At 36.8% G+C, this 21642-nt stretch overlaps 1 protein-coding gene across 1 annotated transcript; it reads left to right on the forward strand.

Annotated features, from left to right (window-relative positions):
* The first annotated feature begins 896 nt into the window (after positions 1-896).
* Positions 897-21391, forward strand: TES (testin LIM domain protein). Its single transcript, XM_021715180.1, has 6 exons — positions 897-982; positions 12042-12294; positions 13707-14042; positions 15410-15625; positions 16019-16177; positions 20975-21391. The coding sequence occupies exons 1-6, from the start codon at positions 897-899 to the stop codon at positions 21161-21163; spliced, it is 1239 nt and encodes a 412-aa protein (XP_021570855.1). The 3' UTR covers positions 21164-21391.
* Positions 21392-21642: the final 251 nt, after the last annotated feature.

The following is a 21642-nucleotide window of genomic DNA, read 5'->3' on the forward strand; positions in this document are numbered from 1 at the left end:
AAGACCCACTTCTTAATACCATTGCATTGGTGATTAAGTTGCAGGGTGAGTTTTGGAGGGACACAAACATTCAAGGCATACACTACTGGTGTTCAATAAATGTCTATCGTTGCTATTATTATTATTATATTTATCAGAATAAATAGCAGAATACGAAATAATATTTCAATTTTTTTTTTTTTTTTTTTTTTAGTCAGAGTCTCACTCTGTCACCCAGGCTAGAGTGCGGTGGCACGCTCATGGCCACTGCAGCCTCAACCTGCTGGGCTCAGGCAGTCCTGTCTCAGCCTTCCAAGTAGCTAGAACTACAGGCACGCGCTACCACACCTGGCTTATTTTTGATTTGTTGTAGAGACAAGGTCTCACTAAGTTGCCCAGGCTGGTCTTGAACCCTGAGGTTAGGCAGTCCTCTCACCTCGACCCCCAAAGTGCTGGGATTACAGGCGGAAACCACCGCACCCGGCCTCAATCTTAGTTCCTAAAATCTTCCATACATTCCTTGTTTGCGGCAAAAATATGTTATTGGGGACCAGACTTGCTCTTTAAGTTTTAGTTTTCTGAAATGCTCCCTGTACCTGTTGTATCCAGGGCATGTAGTAACCAAAGACATAAATTCATGATTTTTTGTTACTTGTATATTTGTAGTCTTCTATGCATTTTCCGATGCTTTGCGTGATAAAAGGAAATAAGAATAAAAAGCATGTTATGTATGTACTCAGAGCTGCCATATACATACCTGGGTGTCATCATTGACTAAACATTGTAATGCTCATAAAAGATTTGTTTGAAAGTTATGTCAACACAAGTGGTAAGGGAATAAAAAGTACAATTTATTGAATTTTTTAGATTTTTTTAAAGACTCTAATAATAGATTCACATTGTTTTCTCTTTAACAGATGGGCTTAGGTCACGAGCAAGGATTTGGAGCCCCTTGTTTAAAATGCAAAGAAAAGTGTGAAGGATTCGAACTGCACTTCTGGAGGTATTGTTTTGAAAACTATGACCACATTAGTAATTCACACATTTTAGCAATGCTTCTCCAGATAGTGGAGATATCTTGCAAGCCCTCTGGCATGGTTACTAAATTGCAGATCTGTTATTTTCTTTTCTTAAAAAAATGAATAAAACATGAAACTGTTCTATCTTCCTCTAGCTAAGGACTGAGTGAACTCTTTAGAATTGATAGTTTCATTAGCCAGTGGGTCTGTGTACAGTGTAAGTTAAAGGGGAATGTAAATGAATATAATTTGGGATATTAGGCTCTTTTAAAAACTAGTTTATTTAACACATGCTAAGAAACAAAGACAGTTGTTTTATATAGTGAAGGCAATGGAAACCTCCCAGAAATTAAGATACAGTTCTTTATTTTTAGGGAGCTAAAATATTCTAAGGAAGTTTTTACAAGACTTAATAAATAGCTCTTCCTTCTACTACCTTTTCATGGAACGTAGCAGATAGGCACTATGTCAGTTCTGTTCTAAGAAGGTAAAGTCACTGAACACAAAATAGTTGTCATGGATCAAAATATTTCAACTCTTAATTGTGCTCACCACTTTATTACGCCTACCAGTTGACTTTGCAGAAGGCTGCACTGCCCTCTGCTGGACATAGTTTTTACCTTATAGTCTTAAAATAATAGGTTAAACATCCCTAATCCACTAACCTAAAATCTGCAATGTTCTAAAATCCAAATATTTTTGAGCACCGACATGTTGCCACATGTGAAGAATTTCATGTACCTGACCATGTGACGAGTTGCAGTCAAAATACCATCAAAATTTAGTTTCGTGTGCAAAAGTATTTAAAATATTCTATAAAATTGCCTTCAGGATATGTGTATAAAGTGAATATGAAACATAAGTGAATTTCATGTTTAGATTTGGATCCCATCCCCAAGATTCCTCATTATGTTTATGCAGATTTTCCACACTTAAAATAAAAACAAAACCCAAAGTCTGAAACACATATCATCCCAAGCATTTCAGATAAGGGATACTCAATCTATATTCTTTTTGGTTAAGCTATGCAATTTCCAAAAACTGCTTGTGAGTTTTTTTAAAGCTAATCCCTAAAAAATCTCACCTTTTTTGTAAAGCACATTGGTTAATAGTAAGTTTTATTTGCTCTATATTGTTTTTCTATTGCAGATCACTTTAATCTGATATTTTCAGATAAAAACATCAGACAAGAGTAAATCTCCATGGCATGAAAATCACCTTTTTTATTTTAGTTTTATCAAACAGACTCTTTTAAGCAACTTGGTATAGTCTGAGAATCTAAGAGCCATAAAAATCTAGGGCGTTGGATATGGCCTCTACAGCTGGATCCATTCAGATGGTATTTCTTAGTTCTTTCATCCTCCTGGCATGAGTCAAGACACATTACTCTCTTAGTTAGACTTTTCAGTAAGTCCCCAACTTTTTTTTTTTTTTACCGTAACTGGAAAACCTGAGCAAGTGCCTTGACTTTCAGATGCAGGCATTTTTCAGTACAGTCTTTGAAGTAACATCCTAGACTAGTTGTCCTGAGGGTAGCAAAGATTCCCAGTTTAGTCTAGGCCACAGAACTTCTATGGTTGAGGTGTACATGGGGTTCCAGGACCCTGTCCACTTGATCTCCTCCATCTTCATGGTGATACTTGGTTTGGGACCCTCAGGGCTTCATGGGGCACATTTCAAAAATCAGAGTTAAACTATTCTCTCCCTCTTTACCTGTCTAACCTTCCACACAACTATAAGGATGATCTTTTGAAAATAGATGCTATACTTCTAATGACATAAAAACCATCAGTGCTTTCCCGCTGGATTTAATCCTTTTGGCAATTCTTTGGCCTTTGATGTTAAAACTCAACATCTGGACTCTCCTTGCTTTTCCAGCCTCTCTCACTAACCTTCCAGGTTCCCTGTGCTCCAGCTGCTTGATACATGCTATTACCTGAAATGTCTGTGCCTTATTGCATGTGTTCTTTGCCTGGAAAGACCCTACCTGCCACCACTAGGAAACAGAAAGTCTCCACTCAAGTTCTCCCTTTGAGAAATCTTCCTAGCCACCTATGTTAGTCTGCTTGGGCTGCCATAACAAAATAGCATGGAGTTAGTAGCTTAAACAGATTATTATTTTCTCACATATCCATAGGCTGAAAAGTCCAAGATCAGGTACCAACATGATTGAGTTCTGGTGAGGGCTCTCTTCCTGGTTTGCAGACGGCTGCCTTCTCACCATGTGCTCACATGGCCTTTCCTTGCTGCAAGTCTGTAGAGAGAAATAGAGGGAAAGACCTTTCTTCCTCTTCTTAGAAGGCCACCGATTCTTGGATTGTGGTCCTCCTATTATGACCTCTTTTAAACTTAGTTACTTCCTAAAAGCCCCAGTTACTTCACATTATAGGGGTTAGGGCTTTAGTAAATACATGTAGGAGGACACAATTCAGTTCATGGCACACCCTTTTCCTGCTCTTATACACACCCAAGTTAAGTTAGAGATCATTCTCCCCATTATCATGTTGTATACATATAGGAAGCCAGGAAATAAAAACCCAGACTCACTCTTTTTCATCACTGATTTCTTGCTGGTGCCTCCCACTGTCCCATTGCTGGTGACAGGGAGCCCACTGATTCAGTCCTTAGGAGCCCTATGGGGAATAGCAGAGTACTGAAGCATGGAGAATGAATCTGGAGAGGTGAATGGAAGATACCAGATCAAATTGGGTCACCATAGTTGCAGAAAGCTAAGAAGGAATCCTTAGACTTATGAAATTTAGGCTGGAACTTCTGACTTAACTAGTCAAACTTCATTTTACAGATCAAAGAAGTTGAAATGACTTTTTGAGCCCATGAGTTATTAAACTATATATGATATGATTTGTGAATGATTTCTGTGTGTCACATACCACTAAGCACTTGTAATACTTTTCTATTGCTGCATAACAAGTTGCCACAAACTTACCAAGTTAAAACACCACCTAATAATTAACTCTACGTCCATTTATTCTTTAGGTTGGAAGTCTGGAGGAGAGGGGCTGGCTTAGCCAGGTTCTCTGCTTAGGGTTACACAAAGCTAAAATCAAAGTGTTGACCAGGCAAGGTTCTCATTTGGAAGCTTTGGGGAAGAATCTTCTTTCAAGCTCATTCTTGTTGGTAAAATTCAATTTCTGTGTTTGGAGGACTGAGGTCTCGATTTCCTTGCAGCAGTCAGCTGGGGACTGTTCCCAGCTTCTTGAAGCCACTGTATTCCTTGACATATAGCCCCTTCTGGAATCCTTCCTGCACCTCAGATCTCTCCGACTTCCTCTTCTGCCAGAGAAAATTCATCTTTTTTCAAGGGCTCACGTGATTGGATTTGGCACGCCTGGAAAACCTCCCATTTGTCACATAAAGTGACATAATTTTGAGGGGGATAACATCAGGGCACAAAGGTCGTAGGAGCCATCTTAAAATTCTACTTACTACAGTACTTTCTGAACCTAATTATACCTAACTCTCCTAATACCTATTTTATTATGCATGAGAAATCAAAGACTTAGGGAAGTTAAATAACTTACCAAAGTCATGGCTTATAGATGGCAAAGCTGAATTTGAACCCAAAGCTTTTCAAAACCTTCCTATTGTGCCTTTCTCCATGGCACATTAGAAACTAGAATGCATGTGTTCACACTTATGGCCAGTGAACGCTTAACTGTACCAGTCTATCATCTCTGAAGTGTGAGCATGGTGATATAGTCGTCCTTGTGGACAATGGTTTCCTTTAACTGTGTGCTCTACCCTTCTTCAGTGTGGCAGTGATCACAAGACTAGAGGAAAATAAAAAGTTGAAGAAGCCTGATACCTACCCAATGAGAGCCACTATGTGTTAGGCACGCTGTCAAGTAATACGTAGAGATAATAGGTATTTATAAAATGTATGACACAAACCTAAGGTTTCAAGGAGTTTATAGTCAATCATTGTATGTTGAAGGCACAGTTAATATAATTGTAACCATAGGTCGGTTATCATATTAAGTAGCAGAATTACTGTTTTTGCCTTACCTTTGTTAAATCCCTCAAATAAAACAGTTGCATTTTATTTTTTTAATGTTACTTGATTATAACATACATCTGTTCAGAATTTCTAATTGATTTAGAAGTGGCTGAAAACTAAAAATTTCCCACCATAAATGGATTAATACATGTGTTGAATTTTATAACAGAGGTCCACGATTAAGTCCATATATGTATATTCTTGTATTCTTATTATAACAGGGCAGCTTCCAACCCTTTTAAATTATGGTTTGTAGCAGTGCCATGGTCATGCCTTTAAATCACTATGAATGCTGGCAGCGTGTCAAAGCACTCCAGTTTCTACTACTTGCCTTGGGAAAATAATTTTTACGAATATGGCACACAAAAATTTCTTGTTTTGGAGAATGAGGGATAGTTTCTTGACTGCTCTTAGCTTGAAACTGTAAATATATTTTTTTTCTGAGGCAATATTCCTGATAGTTGGACTCTCTCTCTCTTTTGGATTTAACTCAAGAACTCTGAAGTTGTAACATACAGTTTTGAGTATGTATAGAGTGTTTGTCATTCATGTTGTTTTTTGCATATCTCTGTGTTAATGATACTCTCCTCCCTTCACACTTAGAGCTTCCCAGTCTGCCAGTCCACCTTTGCATCTTTTTTTTAAAAGGGCTTCACAAAATACTTTTAAACTAGCAATTCTGAATTTTCTCTCTACCTCTTCCTCTCCCCTCGTACTTTTATTAACATCCCATGGAGAGTCTGGGGAGAGAGTAGCTCTGTAGTACAGTTTTAAAAATTTAGAGATTTGATTACTGTGCTAAGTATGGGAGTTGATTTATATACTCTCAAAAAACTGCTATCAAATTGGTATAGCACAAATAAATTTAATAAAGAAACTATTCAAATCTTTATATGTCGTAATTTCCTATGAAGCATCTGAGAAAATATAATATACACCTCTTACCAACATAACCCCTTGCCTGTGGGTGCTATGCTCACCCATGCTGTTTTTGTTTTTGCTTTAGGTTCGTATAAAGCCAATTTTAGAAAGTCTTCATTTTCTTAAAGATAGAGTCTGGGTTATTTTAGGCCAAAATTAAACATGTAGTATAAAAAAATTTTTAAACTAGTTAAGTGATATAATAGCACATATTTCCACAGTAGCCTAGCTCTTGGCATCTGGTGCTGATGTAATAGTTTCTTCCCTGCATAGTGGCTGGTAGCTGGCCCTTTTCCTTGTAGGAAGAGACTCCAGTATGGGATCTGGAAGGGATGTGGTCACTCAGCTGCTTCACTGATGATGGCTCTAGCTAGAGGAATCGTCCCACCTTTCCTGAGTCACATACTTACCAAATGTTCCTTTACCACAATTTACCATGGCTGAGTGAGGATGCAGGTGAAGCTTTTAATAGAGTCATGATTTTTAAAATTATAACGAATCATAGATTTTCCCTCCTTAAAAAACTGATAATTGGGCATAGTCTGACTTTTTTGCTACTTCTTTTTTCCTCACCACAACTGCTATTGGTGCATTTAAACCTGATTTTACTTACTTAATAAAGGTATGTTGGATGGTCGAAGGGGTGGGTCAGAAAGAAGAGGCTTTCTCAAATTGTGAATTCTTTCCAAGAATGGCCGAGACAAATAATTTTTTTAATTATAGATATGATTCTTATGTTATTGGTTATTGTAACTCATGATATTTAACACTTTATTTATAAATATAACTTATTTAACCATGCTAGCATGCCATAGTTCCTTCATGGTTTAAAAACCAACAGGCTTTATTTCACTTACTGTGTCTTTTACCGCTTATCTTTCAGATTTGAAAATTTGACCCTCTTGATTTTGTGGTCTACATGTTGTACTGGTGTAGAGCTGAATCACAGACATTTTCAAAGAAAGGCCATGTTTATGACATGGCCTTGATTCTTTAGGGATCACTGCTGATTATGAGGATGCATGCAGTAGTTCACAGCCATATAAGGATCTATTTAGCTATATTAAGAACTAAATCCCCACCCCACCTCTTTCCCCCTCAGGTATGGTTTTAAACTTGATTCACGAGCAGTATGATAGTTTTGTAAATAATTACATTGTTTTTGTTAAACAAAGAACAAAAATGAAGAACATACTGTAGTAGAATAATATGGTCTTTTCCACTAGATGGAAGTATGAGATAACCAGATGTCAGAAAGAAAGAATTTTTATAGCTGAACTAGAACAAGATATGCAGAGTCTTCAATAAATTGTTACCAAATAAAGATTTCTGACCAGTGTGCACAAGGAAGTAGTTTGCCTCTTCATCCCCCCTCCCTCCTTCCTTCCCTTCCTCCTCCTCTCTCTTGCTCTCACTCTCTCTCTCGCTCTCACTCTTGGAATGTACAGAACAAATGTAAAATTTTCAGTTTGCATACTGAAAAAAGCATTTTAAGAAAATTCAGAACAAAACAATCTATAACTAATAATTGATTATTTGGTAAAGAGATTCAGTTGAGTTTTTAGTTACTTTGTTTTTTTCTAGTATGGAGAAATCCCATAGTTTATAATAAATTTTAAATCTAGAAAACTTATTAAACTCTTCTTAATGCTTATATATTGCATTTCTCTGTGATTGGTTATAGCATCTATGAATAACAGCAGTTTAGTTTTCTAATTCTGTAATTACTATTTCTTCTTTTTCACACCGATTAATACCTTCAGAACAAACAAAATAATTAGAGTTGATGATAGCAAGGCTGCTTTTTTGCTTCGGATCTTAAAATTAATGCACTGCTGATAAAGGACTTTAGCAAAGTCTCAGGATACAAAACAAATGTGCAAAAGATAGTTGCATTCTTATACACCAACAACAAGCAGGCAGAGAACCAAATACAAAGCACAATCTCATTCACAACAGCCACACAAAAAATGAAATACCTCAGCATCTTCCTAACCAGAGATGTGAAAAACCTTTACAATGAGAACTACAAAACACTATTCAAAGAAATCCAAGAAGACACAAAGAAATGGAAAAATATTCCATGCTCATGGATAGGAATAATCAACATTGTTAAGATGTCCATTCTCCCCGAGGCAATCTATAGATTTGACATAAAACCCATTAAATTACCATTATTCTTCTCAGACCTGGAAATGACAGTACAGAAATTCATATGGAAATATACATGACCACGAGTATCCAAAAGAATCCTTAGCAAAAGAAACAGAGCAGGAGGTATCACACTTTCAGAGTTCAAACTTTACTCTAAGGCTATAATAATCAAAACAGCCATTATTGGTACAAGAACAGGCATACAGACCAATGGAACAGGATAGAGATTCTGGAAGCAAAGCCTCAATATCTCAGCCAAGTCATCTTTGACAAAACCTCCAACAACAAGCATTGGGGAGAGGAGAAGCTATTCTGCAAATGATGCTGGGAAAACTGGCTGACCACATGCAGAAGATTGAAACAGAACCCTTACCTATCACCATACACAAAAATTAACTCTAAATGAATCAAAGACCTAAATGAAAACTATAAGAAAATACAGGAGACACCCTTATGAAAATTGGAACTGGTAACCAATTCCTGATAAAAACCCCAAGTGCCCTTGCCATAAGAGATAAGATAGACAAGAGGGACCTCATCAAATTGACAAGCTTCTGCAAAGGCAGAGAGAGAGAGCAGGAGACAGCCCACAGATTGGGAAAAAATATTTGCCAACTGTATATCTGACAAAGACCTAACATCTAGGATCTACAAGGAACTCAAAAGTTCCAAAAGGAAAAAAAACAAACAGCCCCATTAAAAAGTGGGCAAAAAACATGAATAGACACTTCTCAAAAGAAGATACATGAGCAGCCAACAGACACATGAAAAAGTGCTCAGCCTCACTAATCATCAGAGAAATGCACATCAAAACTACATTGAGATACCACCTAATCCCAGTAAGAATAAGCATCATTAATAACAACAGATGCTGGCGAGGATGCGGAGAAAAAGGACCAGTTCTACACTGCTGGTGGGAATGCAAATTAGTGCAACTCTTTGGAAAACAGTGGGGTGATTCTTAAAAGAGCTAGAAATTGACCTTCCATGTGACCCAGAAATTTCCCTATTGGGAATATACCCAGAGGAACTCTAATCATTCTACCTGCACGTGCATGTTTATTGTAGGTCTATTCTCAGTAGCAAAGGATACCTGCACGTGCATGTTTACTGTAGGTCTATTCTTAGTAGCAAAAACATGGAGCCAACTGTACTACCCATCGAAACTGAACTGGATAAAAAAATGTGGTATATATACAGTGGAATATTATGCAGCCATAAAGAAGGTCAAACATACGGACTTCGCAGCAACTTGGGATGAATTTAGAGTCGATCATACTCCGTGATCTGTCACAGAAACAAAGAACAGAGTACCATATGTTCTCACTCATAATACTATAAGAAAGGGATTGTTAGTAATGGGAAACTGCCAGGGGAGAGGAGTAAGGGCGGGGTTGGCAGTTGAGGGAAACTGCTAGGGTGGTGGGGGAGGCAGACCTATCAACAAGGGTACCTGCACAATGAACATTTGTACACATAACTCTGAATTATACCCCACATCTTTAAAATTTAAAAAAAAAAATTTTTTTAATTAATGCACTAAGTCTGGTGTATACTGAGAGTTGGGATTTGTTTTTTTCCCCAGAAATTCTTTCTAGAATCCTTTTATTTTCCTTCACTGGTTTCTGTGCTATCTTTATTTTCCTTCCCTGTACTTTATGATTGTCCTATCTTTTTCCTAACCACTGAGTTAAACATTTAGCTTAGTGATTTATTCTTTCCTCTATTCTAATTTGAGAATTTAAACTATACATTTTTTTAGTTAGTTATCTAGATATTTCAACTTGTTTACTTAACCTGACAGCATCTAATGTTAATCTGTATTAACAAAGTATGTATTGTAGAACATTCTTTGATATAGTCAAATGCCCACTCTTATTTATAGGCTGTCATTACTACCTTGATTTTAGTTCCAACTTAAATTTTTAACACCATGAAATCTCTCTATTTCTCTGTCAACTTTTCTAACTTGTGTTCCTCTGCCAGACTCTTTCCCCAGTGCTCACTTTTTTCCTCTACACTTTCCTCAGGAAAGAACGGTGATCTGTTCAACTCATACGCATTATGTATTATTTTCTGACCACCAAATATCTATTTTCTGCCAGGCTACAGTTTTTAACACTGAATCTCTGTCTTCTGTAATCTACATTATAGATTTACCCCCTCTCACAGTCATTTCAAGTTTATCAATTTTAGTTTTGGAAACTTTCATCAACCTTCTCTGCCCCGTACTCCCAATCTGTTTATCATTTGTACTAACTATCGTAATAAATTATATTTCTTCTACCAGTTTACTCATCCCCAAAACCCAAGGTTATTTGTTGAGATCCTTTCCTTCATCCTCACTATATCCATGTCACCCACAGAGTGTAGCTGGTTTTATGTTCAAGGAGATCTCAGATCTGTTCCTTTCTTTTCATATTCACTGTCAAATAACTCTAGGCCAAGCCATAACACATCTTTCTTGGACCTCAGCAATAACCCTCCAGTATGTAAATTCCATTTGTAAAGTAATTGTAGCATCCAGTTACTTAGAATCTTGCCATTGCAAGTTGGATGCACAGCTAACATGTTAACCGGTCTCCCCAATTCCAGTTGTGTTCTACCCCAACCCATTCTCCACATGGTAGATAATGGCGATCTTTAAAATTATGGATCTAATTATTCCATTCCATTATCTAAAAGCCTTCGGTAACTCCTGATTGCTCTTCCTTAATTGTCATATAAGTCTCTGAGTGACCTCATGCCTGCCTCTCTCCAGCCTTGTCACTGTCCCATTTGCTTACCTCACCACAGTCACACCAGCTTTCTCTGGTTATGGGACCAGAGAAGGGGACACAGTCTCTTTCCTAATTCAAGATCATTGCAGGTGCTCCTCTTCACACCCATAATGCTGGAGGCTTTTCTTCTTTTTTCCCCCTCCACAAATATACACCCACATGCACAATTCTTGCCTATGTTGTACTCATTGTCCAGATCTCGACCTAAATGTCACCTTCTTCTGGAGTCCTTTCCTCACTAGCTCCAAGTCAAAATTAGACCCTCTCAAGGGAACTTATACTTTTTTTAAAAATGAGAAACGCAATAATGTATGTGTGCGATTATTAATGTCTGTCTCCACACCAGACATCTCCCTACTGGAAGTCAGAGACTGAGCCGATTTTTCTGTAACACTGTGTCCCAGTATCAAGTATATTGCTTGGCATATGAGCACTTATTTATGTATGTTGCATGAATGAATGTCTGGCTATGTGCTAGACCAGAGCGAGGAAGAGGGAAGGTAGTATCCTTGAACTAGAAGAAACACCATGATGACAAAGACTTTCATTTAACTGTCTTGTTATACATTAATGGAGCACATGGTAGGTGGTCAGTGAGTGTTTGAAGAAATAAAAGAAGGGAAAGAGAGAGTAAAGAGAAAGAAAGGAAAAAGAGGGGGAAGAATGGGGGACAAAATAAATTGAAAGACAATGAGAAAAGCTGCAAACCTAAATCTAGGATTATGGTCTTTGATAGGAGAAGTTATATCAACCTCCCTATCTCTCACTTAAAAAAAAAATTGGGAAAGGTTAACATGCAATACGAAACGTCTTGCTTAAATAAAATATAAAAACTTACATCTCATTTTTGTGGTTTTAATTAATAATTTACAAATTATTTTTATTTACTTGTTAATAATTATTTTATCTGGTGAGAACATAAGGAATACCAGATAGGGTTATGCTCAGACATGCTCCTTTAAGTGTGTATTTTTTAATTGCAACCTCTTTTCAAAGTCTTATAGAGCAAAGATATGTTTTTATATTTCATTCTTTCTTAAATTTATGGATACTTGCTTTTTCCCTCTCCAAGAAAAAGGCTAACCTTTGCATACCATTATATAGAATATGAATGAACATAATTATTGATTAGATGTAATTAATCATTTCCTATTTATTTTCAAATTATAGAAAAATATGTCGTAACTGCAAGTGTGGCCAAGAAGAGCATGATGTCCTTTTGAGCAATGAAGAGGATCGAAAAGTGGGGAAACTTTTTGAAGACACCAAGTATACCACCCTAATTGCAAAACTAAAGTCAGATGGAATTCCCATGTATAAACGCAATGTTATGATATTGACCAATCCAGTTGCTGCCAAGAAGAATGTCTCTATCAATACAGTTACCTACGAATGGGCTCCTCCTGTCCAGAATCAGGCATTGGTAAGTGATTAGGGAAAGGAGAGTTCATTTATTGAAGTTCTGATCTATTTATTTAGGGAAATTCCTTTAGTGACTTAATCAACTTCATACAGATCTATTATTTTTCCAGGGTTCCCATTACCTTGACTCCTAACTCTTGTTACAGTCTTTTGAAAGTAAGCCTATTAATAGATACCTCATAAAATTCTTGTGACTATTTAGATATGTTTACCTTTTTGAGGAAATAGTCTAACATTCTTAATAATTAGATGAAAATCAGATGTTTTATATCAATCTAGTAACTCTTCTAACTTACTCTTGAATTTCTGCCATTGTTTAAAACTAACTGAAAAACATGATGAACATTATATTTCTTTTACTACATAAGACCAAAAAAAATGCAGTTTTGTATCAAGCTCCTTCCATCAGATGAAACATTTGAAAGTCTTTTAAGAAGATTGATTAATAAATCATTAAAGTGAATCCTGTGATTATATCATTTTTATATGATAAAAATGCTGCTGATTCATAGGCCATTCTAAACATGTTTGCCTAAAACGTTTTAATTCCTTTGAATTGTACATTTATTTAGCTCAAATAAACAGTAGTAACCCAGATCTTTTTACAGACTGGAAAAAAAATAATTTCATAGAGAAAAATGTGTTTATTTTTACCCAACTAAATCTATTTAGTATACCAATTTTGAATGTGTTAACATCCCAAGTTATTTATACTATGAGGATGAATTGTTACTATTGGACTATGAGGATGAATTGTTACTATTCGGCAAAGTTCACTTCTTTCTTAACCCATTTCTCATCTAGAAAAAAAAAAGTATAGTTTTCTGCCACGTTCATTTAATTTTACATAAGCATGCTCTTTGAGGCTGAAGCAAATCTGACTTGTTTTCAATGTGAAAAGAAAATACAAAAACTGTTCTTGGAGTTATTTCTAAACAGAACTTGTCTGTGATCCTAATATAACAGAAATGTATATGATGATCAGTATTTAATAATTTACTTTGTGTGTTAACATCACTCATAGGAGTGTCACATTTTCTAGGATTTGCCATTTTTAGTGATAAAAAATTACTAAAAAAAAGAGAAAGAATTACTATATTTTGTAAATGAAAATACCAATGCTCAAAATAGAATGCTATAAATAGAATGATGTCATTTGTTTCCAAAGACTATTGATATGCTAGAGCGATGTGAAAATAATAATAAAAATGAACTATTTCCTGTCAAACTTTGGAGGTAAAGTTAGGACTGTAATGTGTGAGTTATCTCAGGGTAAACACTGCAGCCTCAAACACTGCCGGCTAGTATTCTTGGAAAAGGGTTAAGTAACTTGCTTCTGATGTGTGTTATAAAATACTACACTATCTGATGACCAGCATGTCTCCCAGTTAACACCGGCCTCTTGTGCTTCAGGCCAGGCAGTACATGCAGATGCTACCCAAGGAAAAGCAGCCAGTGGCAGGCTCAGAGGGGGCACAGTATCGGAAGAAGCAACTGGCAAAGCAGCTCCCTGCACATGACCAGGACCCTTCAAAGTGCCACGAGTTGTCTCCCAGAGAGGTGAAAGAGATGGAGCAGTTTGTGAAGAAATATAAGAACGAGGCTCTGGGAGTAGGAGATGTCAAACTTCCCTCTGAGATGGACGCTCAAGGCCTCAACCAAAGGCACATCCCTGGTGGGGATAGAAGCACCCCAACTGCGGTGGGGACCATGGAGGACAAATCTGCGGAGCGCAAAAGAACTCAGTATGTAAGTAGAGTGGTCACACTGCTGACCCAATATGTGTATTTTACAGGTACTTTCCCTTTCTTTGAACTGTTTTTTGGTGTCACTTATCTGTTTCCCAAAGGGAATAGTTACAGGAAATAAATTGAATTAAAATTCACTTTAGACTTGCATGAGAGAGTCATCCTGTTTAAAACTTGTCTAAAAGGCTGGGCTCGGTGGCTCAGACTGTAATCCCAGCGCTTTGGGAGGCCGAGGTGAGTGGATTGCCTGAGCCCGCGGGTTCGAGACCCGCCCAGGCAACTTGGCGAGACCTCATCTCTACAATAAATAAAAATTAGCTGGGTGTGGTAGCGCGCACCTGTAGTTCCAGCTACTTGGAAGGCTGAGGTGGAAGTATCGCCGGAGCACAGCAGGTCAAGGCTGCAGTGGCCGGGAGCGGCCACTGCACTCCAGTCTGGGTGACAGAGTGAGACTCCAACTAAAAATAAAAAATAAAAAATAAAACTTGTCTAAAGCCAATTTTCTGCTTATATGTTATCAAGGATTATTATATGTTTTATGTATAGATAGTAGTTGTCATTGATGTGCTGCTTGAAGACAACATACTAATCTAGAACTTGTTTCTAAACATAATTTTGGGGTTAATTGCTTATCTTTTCCCATACATAAGAATAATATATACTCAGGTTAATTCAGTTTTGCTTGTGAGAACATGCTTAAAATTCAGACTTAGGGCAACCCCTTCAGGTCCCCTCCCACTGTGGGAACTTCTCTGTCCTCTCAATAGATCCTACTTTCTCACTTAAAAAAAATAAATAAAATAAAACAAGGCCGGCCATGCCTTAAAAAAAAATTCAGACTTAAATTTATGTCGATAGATAAATTTTTTTTAAGAAAAGTTTCTTCTAGAGAGGGAAATTAAAGTATTTTGCTAATTACTCAAAGGTAGAAGACGATTATGATACAGATGAACAAACATAAGAATTAAGCTTACTATAATATATTTCTGTTAGATCCAATTAGCACATCAACCAATAAGATTTAATCCTGAAAAAAGAGTACTAATAAGCTCTAAGGTAATTATTTTTTAGGAAAACTACTTAAAATTGAGGTGAAAATTATGATTAGCCTTTTTTCATAAGTGACTTTATTTTGAAAACAATGCCCTATTATACATAGGGTAAATGAAGTGGGTTTGAGCAGCCTAAAGAAAGTTAAAAGATTCCATTTCACAGTGGTATTAATACTTTATTATCTACTTGAACAAATTAGTAATTTCAGTAGAAATAATTTCTTTGAAAACTGTTTCTCTGAATTTCTCCTGAAGCCAGTGATAAGAAATGGCAGTCTTCTGATGACTAGATTGTTTTGGGTGGCTTCCCTTTCAGTCCTGCTATTGCTGCAAACTGAGTATGAAGGAAGGCGACCCAGCCATCTATGCTGAAAGAGCTGGCTATGATAAACTGTGGCACCCAGCTTGTTTTGTCTGCAGCATCTGCCATGAGCTCCTGGTTGACATGATTTATTTCTGGAAGAATGAGAAGCTATACTGTGGCAGACATTATTGTGACAGTGAGAAACCCCGATGTGCTGGCTGTGATGAGGTATGTTCTTTGCACCACCCACATGCAGGTACCCTCTTAATACCTTCATATGGTCCCTTTACCCAGAAGGCAACAGGAACTAACCAAACAGCAATTGCTTTTTATTACATGCAAAGGAGTTTAAGAAAAGAAACTTTTGATATCATTCATTCTGAATGTCTGTTATTTGTGTTAACTAATGAAGGACTGTATAGAAACATAAAAGATTTATTTGGGCTAAAGTAAATGATAACATAAGTTCAAGCTTTAGGTTATCATTTTCAAACTTTAAACCCGAAGAATGTATGTTAATATCCTTATAGACTGAAATTCCTTTTATCTAAAGAACCCAGCTTTGTCATGTGTAGCAAAAAGGAAAATACATGATTCATCTTATTTTTATCCCCTTCGCAGCTGATATTCAGCAATGAGTATACCCAGGCAGAAAACCAGAATTGGCATCTGAAACACTTCTGCTGCTTTGACTGTGACAACATCCTAGCTGGGGAAATATATGTGATGGTCAATGACAAGCCTGTGTGCAAGCCCTGCTACGTGAAGAATCACGCTGTGGTGAGAAGCGTTCTAAGGATGTGGTTGCCTCAGCCTCTCTTTAAGCCTCCTACAGATGGGAAACATAAAGCACTCCTCTTAAGTAGAAAGAAAACAAGTGATTCCTACCATTGGGTGTTAAAACCCAAGCAGTTCAGAAACAGTACATACATTGACAGTGAGCCCCCTCAAGATTTGTACCTGGGCAGTTTACATTGTTATACATGCTGCTTGTTAATAACATCCTCACTTAAAATAAATTTAATGGGAAAGAAATTGATCTATTCTCGTGGCTTCAGATCGGATTTCATTTAAATAAAGGTTTCTAGGGGCTGTTCCTATTCTTTATGTCTATTTGAATGTGATGGTTCCTGTTCATGTTACTGGACCATCCACTGGGGCTTAGTTTTTTGTTACCTAGAGATTATAAGGTGCCTATTCCATGACCTCCACTGAATTGATTTGACTTAACAAAATTTGACCTGCATGTTTAGATTTAGTTGTGTGGGCTAGGCATTCAAATTCTTACTGTGGGAGTATATGTTTTCATTTCTTATATCTACTGTTCTTACACAGAGCAGCTGTTGCATAATGACCAAGAGATACGTATTGTAGATAAAGGGTAAAAAGCTGACCATATATGGTAAGGTGTATAAGCTAGACATATCAGAAGGATAGACTTTTACTTCTTTATATACAGGAAGACATAGTCTAGTTAATGGTCCTCCTGAGCTATCAGGTAAAGGAGACTCCTGACTAAGGAGTTAATTGCATATTTATGTAGTTCCAGGAGTATGGTACTATGAAGATAAGGTGGTAAGTTTTTGATGTCAGTGCCACTTTATCCATTGGTCCAGATATTATCATTCATTTTCTATAAACTCTACCTTATCAATTTATCTCAGATCCTGACAGTAACTACTCTATTCCAGACCTTTATTTTTATCATTTTGAGTATTCTTGTAGCTTCAGATTTGGTTTCCCTGCCCTGCTTCCACTCATCTTTCTCAAAAGTCACCTCCCGTAATGATGGAGGATGATCTTGGTAAAATGCAAAGTGTTAAACCTTTGTTTAATAGATCTGATTTCTCCTGTTACTTCCTTTAGTTATCCAACCCAAATCATACATTTCCACAACATGTTTGCCAGCATTTTAGTTTATACAGTGTTCTTTGTCTTTTGTTGAATAGTTTTTCTGATGCATCCTCCCATTCCCTGTTTTACCTGACTATGCCTACGCATTTATTTCTTTAGACTCAGGTTTAATATTTTTCAGAACGCCTTTGCTGATTCTCTACCCCCAAGCTCCACCCTTTTTTTTTTTTTTGAATCAGGGTCTCATGCTGTCACCCAGGCTGGAGTGCAGTGACATGATCACAGCACACTGCAGCCTTGAACTCCTGGGCTCAGGCAATCTTTCCACCCCAGCCTGCCGAGTGGCAGGGACGACATGTGTGCACCACCACTCCCAGCTATTTTTATTTTTTGTAGAGACATGGTCTCTCTATGTTGCCAGGCTTTACTCCTGGGCTCAAGTAATCTTCCCACCTTGGCCTCCCAAAGTACAGGGATTGCAGGTATGAGGCACCATGCCTTGCTCCAAGCTCCACCATTCTCTCTGTCTAGGCTCTCTGTGTTTCCCTATGGGTGGGTAGGTGTGTATATGTGTGTGTAACATCATTCATCTGTCTCCTCTATTAGACTGTAAACAGCTGGAGGATAGATCCTGTCCTTTTAGAATCTATTCCATATCTTCAGTGTCTGCACTTAGAGAATGTTTGAGTCACTGACTTGTGTTCCTAATACTTCTCGTCTGCTTTGAGGTCACCATGTACCTTTTTAACTGGAGAATAGGATGTTAAATCACTATGTAGCCTGATATATTATTTAGCTAAAAACTGCTTTTTTGAATATTGTTGCAGCAGTTTCTCTACAGAGAAGAGTTATCATAATGTTTATTTTTTGTCAGGTATATGGCCTTGATCTCAAGAACTAAAATATAAACTCCATGAGGGAAGGGATTTTTTTTTCCTTTTCTGTTCTGTTCTCAATATCAAAACAACATAGTTTGGTGTTCAATAGATATTTATTGAATAAAGGTTTAAACAGAGGAAGCTGCTTTATTTAGCTGTCATAAGTGCCTCTCTGTTACATTTTATCTAATCAATGGCAGGGAATAACCACAGATTGGATTTTTTTTTTAATAAAGGATTTTCCAAATTATTTGGCTGTATAGTAGAGCATCATTTGTTTTAGGTTTACTTCGTCAGTGGGATATACCATTGCCCTTTGCAATTGGGATATACCATTGCCCTTTAATATTAAAACGAGCATATATATTCATTGCCTGAGCAACTTCCAGCTAACAGCAAGAGAACTACCAAGCAGCATGCTACATGATACACAGTTTTGAAGATTTTCTAGTTCAGGGCATTAATCTGTTTAGATCTTTTAAGAAAGAGACAGATAATACAACTTATTTTTACATCTGAAGCCCAAGTACTCAACTTCAACAGGACATTTATGAGAAAAAATACATATCATATACCTGGAAGGAGGAAAATAGGAAATGCATCTAGTTTGTCTTTGCATGGTCACTGGAATTCCAGAGCCACCCTCAGAATTCACATCTGTGAGATTTCACAGGACCCTTCTGCCAGAGAATTCATTATAACACGTGTTATTGACTATTTCATGTCTTGTACACAAATAAAAGAGGAAAGGAGGATTGAAGGAAATCAGATCTCTCTGAAATAGTAAAGGTTTAAGAAACACAGGAAAGTCAAATGCCAGGCAGAAAGTGGTAAAGTGCATCATCTTCCTGAGGGTTCTGCAGTCTTCAGACCCTTGCTGCAGCCTGAACCACTTTTAGATTTTTGAAGAATTACAGATCAGTAGATTTTACTTGAGATTATATGTCAGATTTGAGGTGAATGATGATTAAATTATTAATAAAATGAAATTTTATGGAACTACAAACCCTAAATTTTCTATACCATTTGTGCTCATTAGTTATATTTTTACCTAAATTCTTTTCCTAATTTCACATGTAATTGAACAGTAGCTATCTGTTTTTGTAGCAGATGAAAATGTTTGTTTTAAGTAATTATAGAAATATTCACAAATGCTATTATAAGACAGAGAAAAATAAGATAGGTCGTGGTTTAAAAGCAAGGGAATTTAACATTGAGTGTATTTTATACAAATAAGTTAAAATATTTATACAAACAAATTTAAAAATATTGGAAGATTGAATGTTCTCATCACAAAGAAATGATAAAAGAATGATAAATGTTTACAATGTATACATGTATGGAAACATCACATAGTATCTCCATAAATATGTACAACTGTTATGTGTTGAACATAAAAACACTGAAAGATTAATATAAAATATAGAAGACTGTAAGATAACATTCTAAATTAATTAGAAAGCTTTAAAAATGTATACAAAAAGCAATTGCTTGCAAGTTACAGCTACAAATTGAGAATGTGCTTGCAATTGTAACATTCATTTTTGTTGTATTCAGGAATAGTGTATTGATTATGCAAAGAAAGTATCTCTTGTTTTTTAGGAAAGACAGATTGATATAACTTAAGAGATTTAAAAGTAATGTAGCTCTAAAAAATACAAAAAGTATACTGCAGGTCTGAAATGAATGTGTGTAACAAGGCCTCATTTCACTGCTGAACCCAGTTTTCCTACTGAGTAGCAGTCACGTTTTGAAGCCTTTTCAAGTAAGGAGGCTCAGGCACAATGACCCTCCTCAACCCACCTGTTCCCACCCCCTGATATCACCATAATTCCTGACAGTCACATTAGGAGACCAAGATTGCTTAAGATTAATCACTGTCATCTTATACTGGACAATATTGTTGTTTTCTTCACTTGTTATGAAATACTTAAAGCAAAAACTTTAGGTAGTCACATTCATTCAGAACATGTATAAACAAGAAGGCATATGGACTACCCAGTGTTTTGAAGGTCTCAACTGATAAGTTTTCTGTTTTCTACTGTAATACCAGAAGATTATTCATTTATTTTCCTTATATACATATTTGATTAAGAATAAAATTATGTGCATGTATATGTGGATATATTTATGTTTGCATAGGTGTATGTTTGTGTGTGCATGACGTATACATTGATCCATAACACATATACTACTGAATGGCACGGGAACTGTATTAATGCTCTGCAATGTTAGATTACACATAAATTATGACTGATCTTATGATAGAGTAGAAGCCAATTAACTACAAGTTATATTTTTAGTGCAAACTCATTATTCTGAAACACTATCAGTATTTTTAATTGAGTCCTTAATTACTTTGAACATGCTTTTAATTTACTACTGTCTATAAATTAGTGGTGTTAATAATCTCATGTGTCATAGGTAGGACTGGTAAAACTACCACTTCAAAGCTTTAATGGGTGAGAAAGAATCATCTTATAAACGTCTTGATAATTACAAATGTACAGTCTAATAGAATACACTGCAGCCAAGCACACTGCTATAGAACTTGGTGGTGAGATTTTCTGCCTTGAATACCATTGAGATCTCTTACAAACACCAAACCACCTGTTTTGCCTTTTCCTATTCTTCCTCACAATGCACAGCTTATAGACCTCCATTAATAGTTGTTGGCCATAAAGGTTAACTACTAGGATAGTCTCAGCTGTGTGTTTTTAAGGATGTCGTTGTGAGTTTTAATTTATCATCTAAAGAAACATGTACACTTTGTCCTGAGACGGAAATGTTACCATTACGGTTTGACCTCTCCTCCTCTTTTCTTGCTTGTTTTGTTACTTAACAGGTATGTCAAGGATGCCACAATGCCATCGACCCAGAAGTGCAGCGGGTGACCTATAACAATTTCAGCTGGCATGCATCTACAGAGTGCTTTCTGTGCTCCTGCTGCAGCAAGTGTCTCATTGGGCAGAAGTTCATGCCGGTAGAAGGGATGGTTTTCTGTTCAGTGGAATGTAAGAAGATGATGTCTTAGGAGAAGGGCACCCAGTAATATTGAGCCATAGCTATCCAAAGTGGTCTGCATTTCTACTGTAAAATGCAATCGAAAAAATAAAAGACCAAAAGGAAACTGTAACAGAAACCAGGAGATCTTGATCAGTATCTTATTTTTACTACTTTCTTTCTTACCAATTTTTTTGTCTCAACTTTTAAAACCTGCTCTAAGCCTTTAATTTTTAAAACAATATGGAACTTTATCTTTTCTTAGCTTCCCAAATATGAAATCTTTAAGTTGGAAGCTTGGGTCTAATGAAACTTCATGTTCCTCTCCCCTTTGTGCCAAACACTTAAAAGTTAGCGGCTGAGCCAGGCTCGGTGGCTCAGCCTGTAATCCCGCGCTTTGGGAGGCTGAGGTGAGTGAATTGCCTGAGCCCGCAGGTTCGAGACCCACCTGGGCGACTTGGCGAGACCTCATCTCTACAATAAATCAAAAAAATTAGCCGCGCATGGTAG

This window comes from Carlito syrichta, unplaced genomic scaffold (genome assembly GCF_000164805.1).
Source record: "Carlito syrichta isolate Samal-C Ts95f unplaced genomic scaffold, Tarsius_syrichta-2.0.1 Scaffold306787, whole genome shotgun sequence".
Classification (NCBI taxonomy): domain Eukaryota; kingdom Metazoa; phylum Chordata; class Mammalia; order Primates; family Tarsiidae; genus Carlito; species Carlito syrichta.

Coding starts and splice junctions, on each gene's coding strand:
- TES (XM_021715180.1), top strand. CDS start 897: ATGGGCTTAGGTCACGAGCAAGGATTTGGAGCCCCTTGTTTAAAATGC. Junction 12,295..13,706: donor CTGTCCAGAATCAGGCATTG/GTAAGTGATTAG, acceptor CTTGTGCTTCAG/GCCAGGCAGTACATGCAGAT. Junction 14,043..15,409: donor AGCGCAAAAGAACTCAGTAT/GTAAGTAGAGTG, acceptor CTTCCCTTTCAG/TCCTGCTATTGCTGCAAACT.